General features: G+C 38.7%; 3 protein-coding genes across 6 annotated transcripts in view; 2 read left to right on the forward strand and 1 right to left on the reverse strand.

The window, feature by feature from the left end:
* Window positions 1–2,085, forward strand: part of SPATA22 (spermatogenesis associated 22) — a 43,799-nt gene extending 41,714 nt beyond the window's left edge. For all 4 annotated transcript variants that reach the window (XM_003799060.1, XM_003799061.1, XM_003799063.1 and 1 more), the window contains one exon: window positions 1,756–2,085. In XM_003799060.1, coding sequence (XP_003799108.1) covers window positions 1,756–1,947 — 192 coding nt within the window. In that variant the 3' untranslated portion in view covers window positions 1,948–2,085. The remainder of the gene's footprint in view (window positions 1–1,755) is intronic.
* Window positions 2,086–7,503: 5,418 nt separating this feature from the next.
* Window positions 7,504–8,494, forward strand: LOC100947078 (olfactory receptor 1E2). Its single transcript, XM_003799064.2, has one exon. The coding sequence runs from the start codon at window positions 7,504–7,506 to the stop codon at window positions 8,446–8,448; it is 945 nt and encodes a 314-aa protein (XP_003799112.1). The 3' UTR covers window positions 8,449–8,494.
* A 1,909-nt stretch (window positions 8,495–10,403) lies between these two features.
* LOC100947388 (olfactory receptor 3A2) lies at window positions 10,404–11,363 on the reverse strand. Its single transcript, XM_003799065.1, has one exon. It carries the CDS (start codon window positions 11,349–11,351, stop codon window positions 10,404–10,406), a length of 948 nt encoding a protein of 315 aa, XP_003799113.1. The 5' UTR covers window positions 11,352–11,363.
* Between the last annotated feature and the right edge of the window lie 953 nt (window positions 11,364–12,316).

Consider the following 12,316-nt stretch of genomic DNA (forward strand, 5'->3'; position numbering starts at 1 on the left):
TTGATTTGCATTTCTCTGATGATTAAGGATGGTGAGCATTTTTTCATATATCTGTAGGCCGTGTGCTGATCTTCTTTAGAGAAATTTCTCTTCAAATCCCTTGCCCACCCTGAGATGGGATCACTCATTTTCTTCTTGCTAATACATTTAAGTTCTCTATGGATTCTGGTTAGATAGCTTCTTTTGTACAATCTGTTCAGGCTTCTTGCTCTTTTGTCTGTTTAGTTGTCTTTTTCTTATTGATATATAAGATTTTTTCCTTTTTTTAAAAAAAACTAATTGTGGGTACAAGTATTTTGTTCATTATGTGTTTTGCAAATATTTGCTCATACTCTGGCTTGCTTTCTCATTCTTAATGGTGGCTTTTGATAAACAGAAGTTCTTAATTTTAACATATTCCTTTTGTTAATCTTAAGTCTTTCTCCCAATAATTAGTGATTTTCATGACCTTTTAATGAAAGCAATTACAGAGTACTTTAATTTTATTCATGATTGAGATGATTTGGAGATAGCTGGTCTTTTTCTGGCTTGTTAGTTCCTGTTAAGGAATACCCTTTTAGGTCCCAACCCTAAGCCTAGGGTCGGGGTGAGAGTGGGGGGCCTCAGACTCCATATTTTGTTTCCCACTTCAATGAGTTTGTCAGAAGCTGTGCTTTGTTTGTTTGTTTGTTTGTTTGTTTCTTTCTTTTTTTTTGAGACAGAGCCTCAAGCTGTCCCCCTGGGTAGAGTGCCGTGGCGTCATAGCTCACAGCAACCTCCAACTCCTGGGCTCAAGCAAGTCTCCTGCCTCTGCCTCCCAAGTAGCTGGGACCACAGGTGCCTGCCACAACGCCCAGCTATTTTTTGGTTGCAGCCATCATTGTTGTTTGGCAGGCCCAGGCTGGATGTGAACCCGCCAGCTTAGGTGTATGTGGCTGGCGCCTTAGCCGCTTGACCCATAGGTGCCGAGCCCTCTGCTCTGTTTCTTACACTCTCAGTTGCCATTCTGTAATAGATATCTCAGGGGTAAAGCACCCCTTAAATCGGTCCCCATCCTGGTCTCCTGTGTTCTCTTAGATGGATTTTCTATAATTCTTCACTATCTTGGTGTCTCTCTGATGTTTATAAAGAGATTTTTTTTTTTTTTTTGAGACAGAGTCTTAAGCTGTCACCCTGGGTGGAGTGCCATGGCATTACAGCCCATAGGAATCTCAAACTCTTGGGCTTAAGCAATCCTCTTGCCTTAGCCTCCCAAATAGCAGGGACTATAGGTGCCCACCACGATGCCTGGTTATTTTTTACTTGTTGATAATGTTGCAGTTGTCATTGTTATTTTAGTTGGCCTGGAGTGGGTTTGAACCTGCCAGCCTCAGTGTATGTGGCCAGCACCCTAGTCACTGAGCTATGAGTACCGCCTTACAAGGAGATTTGTAACAGAATATTTCACCCAGCTATTCTGGTTGTTCTTGGCAAGAGAGTTGGTTTGAAGCTCTGGCAGTCTGATAAAAGAGTGGATAATACTTGTGCTGTTATACTGGGAATGTCTTAGTCTTTTAAGAAGCAGCAACTTGCTATCTTGTAAGAAACCTACCCAAGTGGGGATCTTTCCTCTCTGATAGGGCACCCTTATGTGCGTACATGTCAGCAATGAGGCCCTGACTCAGGCGAGGGAATTATGGCATTTCAGAGTGATATATGTTTAGTTTATCGTATTATTAGCTGAAAAAATGAAATTCAGATGAAGTAATCTTTTGATATTTGTTTTTTGAAAAACAGGATCGTGAACTTCCAAGACTGATTAGAGGCCGAGTTCACAGATGTGTTGGCAACTATGACCAGAAAAAGAACATTTTCAAATGTGTTTCTGTCAGACCAGCATCTGTTTCTGAACAAAAAACTTTCCAAGCATTTGTTAAAATTGCAGATGTTGAGATGAAATATTATACTCATATAATGAATGAAACTTAAGTAGTGATAAAGGAAGTTTAAATAATATAAATTATAGCATTTTCTACTGTTGCCCAAATTACCATTTCCACAGTTTTATAGCTACTGTTTTTCTGTATTTCACTTGTTGAATTAAAATATTTAAATTCTTTTAAATGTTGAGTTTTTGAAAAATTATTTTACTATTTTTATCAAAATGATGCATTTGCTAAAACTTCAGATAAAAATACTCAATGTAATAGGAATAGCCCCCAAACCAGCATTAGGCTTAAGAGGAAACACTAGAAGCATTTCCACTGTGAGGACAAGACAAAAGAGTGTCCACTGTGAGTCCTGTGATAAAGCATTGTTCTGGAACTGCTAGCCTGTGCAGATCATTTAATTATGTCAAATATTTAATGAGATTTTACTCTGTTCTAAGCACTGTTGCAAGTGCTGGAGACAAATTCACAAAGTAACAAAAATTAGGAGTACCCAAAAGGTGGTGTACTGTCCTACAGAATACATGTATGTCATATGCTTTGAACCAGAAACCCATACATGGTGCTGTTTCTCCCATAGCCAGGATTTATAAGCCCAGGAATCAAGTGGTGGTAGCAGTGCTGACTTCTCTCATTATTAGACCAAGTAATGTACAGTACTCATAGGATTTTTGCTTCTCACCTCTACAGTTTGGGGCTCTGCTGATTTATTGATCTATCATAGCCTGGGTCACCCATAATGCAGAGAGTGAGACAAAGTCTTATTTGCAAGTAGTTAATTCAAGAATTACATCTTATGGGGAGAAGTGAGGAATAGAGGGGAAGTCCTTAACTCTTTTGAACTGTAGGTTGTGTATGTATGAGTATTGCACTAGTTCTCCATGATATTCAGAGAAACCCTATGGCAGGAAAAAGAAGTGAATGGAGTAGGTCAAAGATAATACTATTAGACTAAATCTGTATGAAGCTGGTTGAAATCTGTGAAAACTGGTTACTGCAGCTGTGGCTGAAATAAGAGATGATGGCTGAAATTATTTGAAGTGGTCTGCAAGAAATGTCTGATACAATCCCCAGGGACAGAATGCTTTTTATCAGAACAGTAGTTCCATTCTATTAAAAGCTGAGACTGCAATTTGGGAATTTGGGATTCTTTATGTCACTGAACTGACAGGCAAAAATAGGGATTACTATACTGTCTGAGGTAATTCAATCTTAGTTAACAATGGAAAATTGTGAATTGTGGTTTTTCTATGTAATGAGAACAGACCATGGTTGATATATAGGAGATTCTTTTGGGTGTTGCATAGTAAAAGTTAATGGAAAACTATTATAGCAACTCAATAAAACCAATAATTCTGAGAATTTAGACACAAGGAATGAAAGTTGAATCTAGCTGAAGTGATAAAAAAGGGACACAGAATAGGGACGGAAGAAGGAGTTATAAATGTCAGTTATGATCTTTTTTTTTCTTTTTTTTTTTTTGAGACAGAGCCTCAAGCTGAGCCCCTTGTAGAGTGCCATGGTTTCACTGCTCACAGCAACCTCCAACTCCTGGGCTCAAGCGAGTCTCCTGCCTCCGCCTCCCAAGTAGCTGGGACCACAGGCGCCCACCACAATGCCTGGCTATTTTTTGGTTGCAGCCATTATTGTTGTTTGGTGGGCCTGGGCTGGATTTGAACCTGCCACCTTAGATGTATGTGGCTGGCGCCTTAGCTGCTTGAGCCACAGGCGCTGAGCTGTCAGTTATGCTCTTGAAATCAATTGCCTAGTAAGGAAGCTGGTACTAGGAGATAATCTGACATATATGGAGGATGGTAAGGGTAATGGTGTGTGGGTATTATTAAGATTTGCCTAGAGAGGTAAGGTGATATGCAAATCTGGATTTCCTTCTCTACCTTGTCCTGAGGAAGAATTGAATATGATCTAGAAGAGTTCATGTTTTCTGTTACTCATGCCCTTTCTGTGTCTCTGCATATGATCGAGTCATAGACGTCTGATCCTTGTTGACTGCAGTTTTTCTCTCTCCTAAGGTCTGTTTACAAGGTGAGATTCTGCCACCTAAAATATTTCTGAAGCATGTGTCTTTCCATAGTGGTACTCTCTTCAAAGACCACTGATGGCTTCTTGTTGTCCTCAAGATAAAGACTAAATTATTATATGTAAGATATTTTATAACATTTGAAGTCTGGTCCCTGCTTACTTTTTTCTTCTTTCTTTCCTTTTTTAAATTAAATTATAGCTATGTATATTAATGCAGTCATGGGGTACAGTGTACTGTTTTTATATACGATTTGAAATATTTTCACCAAACTGGTTAACATAGCCTTCATGGCATTTTCTTAATGTGTTAAGACATTTATATTCTGCATTTAGAAAGATTCACATGTACCCTTGTAAGATGGACCATAAGTTTATGGCTTCTTCAATCATCATTCTTCCTCTTTCTAAATGTAGCCTCCAGGTACACAGGTCTACTGTCCATCCCCTAAGGAAGCAGTGATGAAACGTCTGTCCATGAGCTTCTCTCCATCCTCATGATCCCCTAAAGTATAGTCAGATGTGATCAGCAGTGATGCTGCAGCACTCAGATAATTTGTTCTAAAGAGGTCATGGTTAATTACTTTTTCTTTAATGAGTTCCTTCAGGACCCAGGTTCCTCTGGGATGCAGAGTCCCCTAGGCCCAGAGATAGGTAGAGGGGGAGGTATGAGAAGAGCAGGTACAGACCCAGGTGGCAACTACAGAGGCTATTACTTCACATGTGTATAATGAGTAAAGGGGAGAAGGTGTCAGCCTTGGAGTTATTCTCAGAAACACTGGGTAAGTTGAGCAGGAGAGTGAATCAGCTGGTGCTTTAGCATCCCTATAACATGAGGTTCTTGATTTCTCCAGCTGTACCTGTATGAGGTTGGATAGTTTTTCAGGTCTGATAACTTTCCTTTTCTCCACATATCTGCCTCTCAAGACTTTGCCACTTTCCAGAAACTTTTTGGTTAATGTTCACCACTTAAGCTTTTTATTAATGATAGTGTTCATTAATATTACTGTACCTATGTACTCTGACAAGATTGTATCATTTCACCATAATGGCATCTCTGTGAGTTAGGCATCTTAATACAGGTTCCTAATCCTTGGATATATGTTTGCATTACTTAAGGCACCCATCCAGAGATTCTGATTACATTTACTGGGAGATGGTACAGTAATCTATATTTTAAAAATATATCATGTATCTTTACTATTCAAAGCATGGTCCACAAAGCAACAGAATCAGCAACACCAAATGTAAAATTTGAACTTTCAAAATGTAGAATATTAGGTCCCACACCAGACCTACTGAATCAAAATCAACATTTAACAGTACAACCAGGTAGTTTATATATAAATTGAAATTTTAGAAGCAGCGACCTTTGTGATTCTTGTGGAAAGTCTGGGCTGAGAACTATGGATTTACTATATAAAGAAGATGAGCGGCATCATTAAGAGATGAGCTGAAACTTATATCCCTAGTTGGTGGTAGCATCTTCAAGTGATGTCTTTCTGGTTTGTGATTTCTAAACAAGATCCTTGACAGCAGAAATGGGTCCCATACATTTCTCAGGGAAACAAATTTTGAGAAATCAAGTGTATGAAACTTCACTTGATGCATTTTTTTTTTTTACTGCAACACTAGCACTTATGTCCAAATTTTAAAAACTATTAATGTAGACTAAACAGCATCATTAGGATGAAAATTTCAGCAGTTGGTTTTAGTTATGTCTCTTAAGGAAGTTATATGTCTTACCATATGCCTTAACACCCTTCTTAAGCTTTCTTAGCTCTGAGACACTGTTATGGATATCTGGAAAAGAACAAGAGTGGAGTCTCAAGGGTAGAAATTGCTCCTTCCTTTTCTCCCCAAATTGCTAAACCTCTCTATCAGATGTATTTTTTCTCACATTAGTATCACTGAATGATGTGGATATCAACACAAGGAACAAGGTGACTGTATGGACATGCATACTGGATTACCTAGGATAATGAGTAATGTGATTGTGTGGTCTAATATTTTCCATTGGTCTAAAGATACATTTAGAATTTTACAATGAAATGTCAAAAGCTAATGAAAAATGGTTAAGGCAAATAAGTTCTTATTCCAGGAGTATTTAGTCAGAGTAGTTATTATAACTTCAGTTGGAGTTTTCTGCATTTAAAGTTTAAGGAATTTATGTCATCTGAAGGACAGTTACAAAAATTAATGAAACTGTGGCCACAACCAGATATCATGGTAGGTATCATGATAACCTTGCTGCAGTCACAAAGGCACCAGGGCCTTTCCTATATGGAGTTCCTGGAAAGAAATTAAGCTTCAACTAGTAATCAAGGCCATTGATTACTATGGAAACATAGAAGCGGGTCTTATGTGGTCTTCAGAAACAGGGAAGGTTTAGCTGAGCAAGTGCCATATAATACAGGGTGTTCATGAAGTTCGTGTGCAATTTTTAAATAGTTGTAGATTTTAAATTGCACACAAACTTTGTGGAGACTATACCTACAACTAAAGGATAAGTAGAGTTAAGCCAGGTGAAAAAGGAGAAGAGGGAAGAAGATATTAGGCAGGAGGAACAGTAAGTATGAAAAACTAGAGGCAAGAATTATACTTCTAAGTCCAGTGTTGCTGGAAAGATTTAAGCAGGAAATGATGGTTATTGTTTTATCCTAGAATTCTGCAGTTTGAAGGGATTGAAGGAGAGTGAGCATGGAAGCAAGGAGATAAATTAAGAGGCTGTTCAATAGTTTGAATAAGATAAGATATTGGTCTGGTCCAAATAGTGGTGGTTGAGATAAACAGTAGATGAATTAGAAAGAGAATGAAGTGGCATCTCTGTGAGTTAGGCATTTTATGAGACTTATTAGATTAGATTTTGATGGTGAGAGAAATGAAAGAAAGAAATAAAACTCTTAGGTTCTTGACTTGAGCCTGAATTCCTTTAACTGAGGTATGAAATACTAGAGGAGTGGATTGGGAGAGAGGCAGGGTAAAATTATGAATTTCATTTGGGATCTGTGGAGCTCAAGATGGCTGTGATACATCCCTGGGGAGATAATCAGGGGGAGATTATCAGGAAGCAATTGGTAATACAGTACTAAGGGTGATAGGGAGGTTTACTCACAAGGTTTAGACTGTAACCAAAACCACAGGAATAGGTGAACTCTTTTAGGGCTATATCTATAGAATTATAAGAAAGTAGCTTTTAGGAAAAAGCTCCAGGAAACATTAATATACAAGATAATGTTATTCATTCTCCCTAAATGGACTGGGAAGTATTAGGAGAACCAGTATGATAACATGGAAGTTAAAGGTGAGAGTGTTTGTGTGATGAAAGGAGAGTCAATATTGTTACATCTAAGTAGAAGTAAAGAAACAAAATCTGAAAGTGGCTTGGAGTTAATGATATAGTATATTTCTGATTTAAAAGATGGTTGTCATGGAAAATAATGGAGAAATCATTTGGTGCCAAACACATAACAGACCATGTATCATAGAAATGAATTTATTTTTTATTCAGGTTTTTAAAGGACCTATTATTTTCTCTTGAAGACACTGAACACGGAACATGACAGGAAGGAACCAAACTGTCATCTCTGAGTTCCTCCTCCTGGGCCTACCTATCAAACCAGAGCAGCAAAACCTATTCTATGCCCTGTTCCTGGCCATGTATCTTACTACTGTCCTGGGGAACCTACTCATCATAGTCCTCATTCGACTGGACCCCCACCTTCACACACCTATGTATTTATTTCTCAGCAACTTGTCCTTCTCTGACCTTTGCTTTTCCTCTGTCACAATGCCCAAATTGCTACAGATCATGCAGAGACAAGACCCTTCTATTCCCTATGCAGGCTGCCTGACTCAGATGTACTTCTTCCTGTTTTTTGCAGACCTGGAGAGCTTTCTTCTTGTGGCCATGGCCTATGACCGCTATGTGGCCATCTGTTTCCCCCTGCACTATAGCATCATCATGAGCCCCCAGGTCTGTCGCTCCCTGGTGGCACTGTCCTGGGTGCTGACCGCATTCCATGCCATGTTGCATACCCTACTCATGGCCAGATTGTGTTTTTGTGGGGACATTGTGATCCCTCACTTTTTCTGTGATATGTCTGCTTTGTTGAAGTTGGCCTGTTCTGACACTCAAGTTAATGAATTGGTGATATTCATCATGGGAGGCCTCATTCTCGTCATCCCATTTGTTCTGATCATTGTGTCCTATACACGAATCGTATCGTCCATCCTTAAGGTCCCTTCTGGTAGGGGTATCCGCAAGGCCTTCTCTACCTGTGGCTCCCACCTCTCTGTGGTGTCACTGTTCTATGGAACTGTTATTGGTCTGTACTTATGCCCATCAGCTAATAATTCTACTCTGAAGGAGATTGTCATGGCTATGATGTACACTGTGGTGACCCCCATGCTGAACCCCTTCATCTACAGCCTGAGGAACAGAGACATGAAGGGAGCCCTGGGAAGAGTCATTTGTAAATGGAAAATTCTCTTATCTCTATGATGGTGACATTTGAAATCATTATATAATTTTGTCCAGAAGATATATTGACATTGATATTTAGATATTATTGCAGACTCTTTTCCTCACATAGAACTTTGTGCTTCAATGAAATATTACATAATTCCCCAGTAAAGAAAACAGATGAAGTGGAGGTGTTCAAAGGGTTCTTAACTTACTAGTAAGATTTTCTTCTTTGTTAATCATAGGTGACCCTGAGGAGGAGATGTAATTTAAAGTATTCTAATTGAAATTTATGTTCAGCTATTACCACTAATTTTTCGTGTGTTTTTTAAAAACTATAACTCTAATTTAAATGATACAATTCCTTCCATGTCAATACTAAGACCCAAACATCTCAGTCCCCTGCTCCTTCTGCTAACTTTTTTATTGTTGAATAGAATTTCTTTTCTTATTGCCTTTGTAAGCAAATGCTCACATAATTCTGTTTATTAACTGTTTTTTTCTCCTTAATTTCTGTCTTCATGGTCTTTTTTTCCTGACCTAAACCTAAAGTAAACTTTATTTTCTTGGGTACAGTAGTTTAGTTTGTCTACTGGGGGACTTAGAAGTTCCTCAAGCATGGGGAAGGAAGCTAGAGTCTTCTTAAGAACCTCATTCATTCAATTATGTTATTTTAATTTTAATTTGTGGGGTACAATGTGTGATATTTCAATATAAGTATACAGCGCATAATGATCAAATCAGTGAAATTAGCACATGCATCATCTTAAACCTTATTTCGTAGTGTTTAGCACATTAAAAATCTTTTAGTTATTTAAAAAATATAAGAAGTTATTGTTTAGTATAGTCATCCTACAGTGCCATAGAACACTAGGACTTATTCCTCCTATCTACTTATAAGTAGCCTTCTCAGGGAGGCTGAAGAGAATCAGGAATGAAAGAAGTGAAGGCTGGATAAATATCAAGAGGATGAAATATTCTGGGTTGGAGCTGTGCTGATATACTAATAACTTAAAGTGAGAAAAAGCATCACTTTCGGGGACTATGAATATATATTTTCTGAGCTAGGAATTTTGGGAGAGAAAAGTAAGACTTCGAAGAAGAAGCTTATATTGGATATTTCACAATGGAAGTTCTAAGTACTTGCTTGGAATATAAATGCTTACTCCCTCAAAGGCTTTATTATATGTGTAAGGAAGGTTAGTCCAAATAAGAGAGAAAGATATGGCAGGGGATAGAGATGAAACATTCATGTTTTTTTTTTACTGGAAGATAAATATGTATTAATGTAGTTTTGATTTAGTAAACTCTTTCCTTCTCTAGAATTAACTTGTCTAGTAAACATCTTCTGGGATTATTATGTGGTAGAAAGAGAAGGAACTTATTTTATGTGAACAGTAGAATGAAATTATTCTTGGCACTGTACCCATGGTTTAAAACACCTTTCCACACTCTGATGTGGGAGGGATCTCACATACCCAACAGAAGGAAACTTTGCAGTGATATTCTTGGTGACTTAAGCTGTGATTAAACAAGAGGCTCTTCCCTATATGATATTGCTGCTCAGAAATACAGGCCTGCCAAGGTGTTAACTCTGCCAAAGAAAGCAGGCCCAGCTAAAAACAACGTAGCAACTTGCCTAGGAGGCTTGCTTGGTAGAACCTAACTTCATATCTCCCTATCATACTTTTTTCTACAGAATTTATCACATAAGTAATATGTGATATTACTACACAGGATAATTATTTACTTTGTCTGCCTTTATAGCATGTGATTTTGAGTGCAGAAACTTTTGTCTATTTGTTCACTAATGCCCTAGAAGACTGGATCATAAAAGTATTTTAATATTTGTTGAATAAATAAATAAATGAACAAGATAGGATCTTTAGGCCTTAAGAGATAGGGGGAAAAATGTTATAAGACAGTTTTCCTGGTCACTTTGGGAAATTTTCCTCAGTCCATAAAAGGCAGGAAAGGAGGGACTCTATCATTTCTCAGATCAGGGACCACCTCCCCATAAGAACCTGACACAGAGCACCCTGAACATCAGTATTTCTGAGGCTGTAGATAAGTGGGTTCAGCATGGGGTTGATAACAGTCATGAAAACCCCAACCCCTTTATCCTTATTTGAAGATTCCACTGAGCCAAGCCTCATGTAGCTGAAGACACCTGTCCCATAGAAGATGCCCACTACAGTGAGGTGAGAGCCACAGGTAGAGAAGGCTTTCTTCCTGCCCTCTGCAGAGCGGATTCGCAAGACTGCAGCTGCCACATGGGCATAGGATGCAGTGATGAGAACCAAAGGGGCCACAGCCATAAAGGCTGCTGCTACAAAGAGCAGCAGCTCATTGAACTGGGTGCTGGAACAGGAGAGCTGAAAGAGCTGTGGGAGGTCACAGTAGAAGTGATTGATCACATTGGGGCCACAGAAGTTGAGTGTGGATAAGGTTACAGTGTGGGTCAGTGCATTGGTAAAGGCACAAGTCCAGGACATGACCACCAGCATCCTTTGGACCATCTGGCTCATGCGGGTGCTATAAGTAAGGGGCTGGCAGATGGCCAGAAATCGGTCATAGGCCATGGCAGTCAACAGAAAGCAGTCCATCCCGGCCAGAAGGTGGAAGAAGAAGAGTTGTGTAAGGCAGGCATTATAGGAAATTGTACGCTTGTGGGATAAGAGTTGACCCAACATTGCAGGAACAGTGACAGTGATACATCCAACATCCAGCATGGATAGGTTCCCCAGGAAGAAGTACATGGGGGTGTGGAGTTTGGGCTCTACTAAGATGGCAGCCAGGATGCTGAGGTTGCCCCCGACAGTGACCAGGTAGGCAAAGAGAAAGAGTACAAAGACCACGGACTGCATCTCTTCAGTTTCCACTAGACCCAGGAGAACAAACTCAGCAACAGTGGTTTTGTTGGTCCCAGTTTGTGGCTCCATGAGTTCCTGTAAGGAAATGTCCCAGTAGGGAAGGTATCAGTCCACTCATTCACTTACTCAACACAAACACTTTAAACAGTTGTTGTTCCAAGCCCTATGGCTTTAGTGAATATTTTCCCAGTACCCTGGCCATACCTTACTCACTGACCTCCACTACCTCAGTGCCTTTGCCCTGCTCTTGGTTGAAGTGCTCAGTGCTACCATCACCTTGTCCCTCCCCTCCTCTGAATGGGCCACAATACTTGGCCAAGTAAATTAAGATTAAAGATGTAATGTACATCATGAAGCCCATAGCTAATAAAGTGTATTGCATGTAGGATTTTAGGTATGTGAGTCAAGTATAGCTGGTCTTGATGTGGGGAAGGTGTTGGGTAACTATGTGAGATAATGGATATGTTGTCATGCTTCACTACTGTTACCATTTTACTTTATCTCACTTTATTTATCTGTACCTTAAATATATATAATAAAATCTGTTAAAAGACTTCCCTTTTGTATACAGTGAGATAATAGACTAGAATTTCCCCATATTTCTCTGAGGGATCAACCTAACCCAATAAGTAGATTATTTTTTAAAAATTTGTTTGTAATTGACAACAATAATTATGCATATTTAGGTTTTGATCTATATGTTCTTTATAAAAGAATTAAGCTAATTACCATATCCATCACCTTACCAACTTATTTTTTTGTGGTGAGATTATTAAAAATGTATCTCTTTATCAGAACCAAAGGACTTTATGGTACATGAAATTAATCAGGTACAGAAAGAAAAATGCTCTGTAATGTTACTTATATATGGAATCTAAAAAGTTGATCTCATAGAATCAGAGACCAATGAGCAGACTTAAAGTAGAAAAATTATGTTTCAAGGGAAACTATTACTAGAAAATATTTGAAACTGTTTCCTAAGTTTCAAGGCTTCTAGAATTAGTAAAGATCAAGTGAACATTTGGCAAGAATCA

The sequence above is a fragment of the Otolemur garnettii genome, unplaced genomic scaffold (genome assembly GCF_000181295.1).
Source record: "Otolemur garnettii isolate 467f Iridium unplaced genomic scaffold, OtoGar3 scaffold00145, whole genome shotgun sequence".
NCBI classification, from domain to species: domain Eukaryota; kingdom Metazoa; phylum Chordata; class Mammalia; order Primates; family Galagidae; genus Otolemur; species Otolemur garnettii.

Coding starts and splice junctions, on each gene's coding strand:
- LOC100947388 (XM_003799065.1), bottom strand. CDS start 11,351: ATGGAGCCACAAACTGGGACCAACAAAACCACTGTTGCTGAGTTTGTT.
- LOC100947078 (XM_003799064.2), top strand. CDS start 7,504: ATGACAGGAAGGAACCAAACTGTCATCTCTGAGTTCCTCCTCCTGGGC.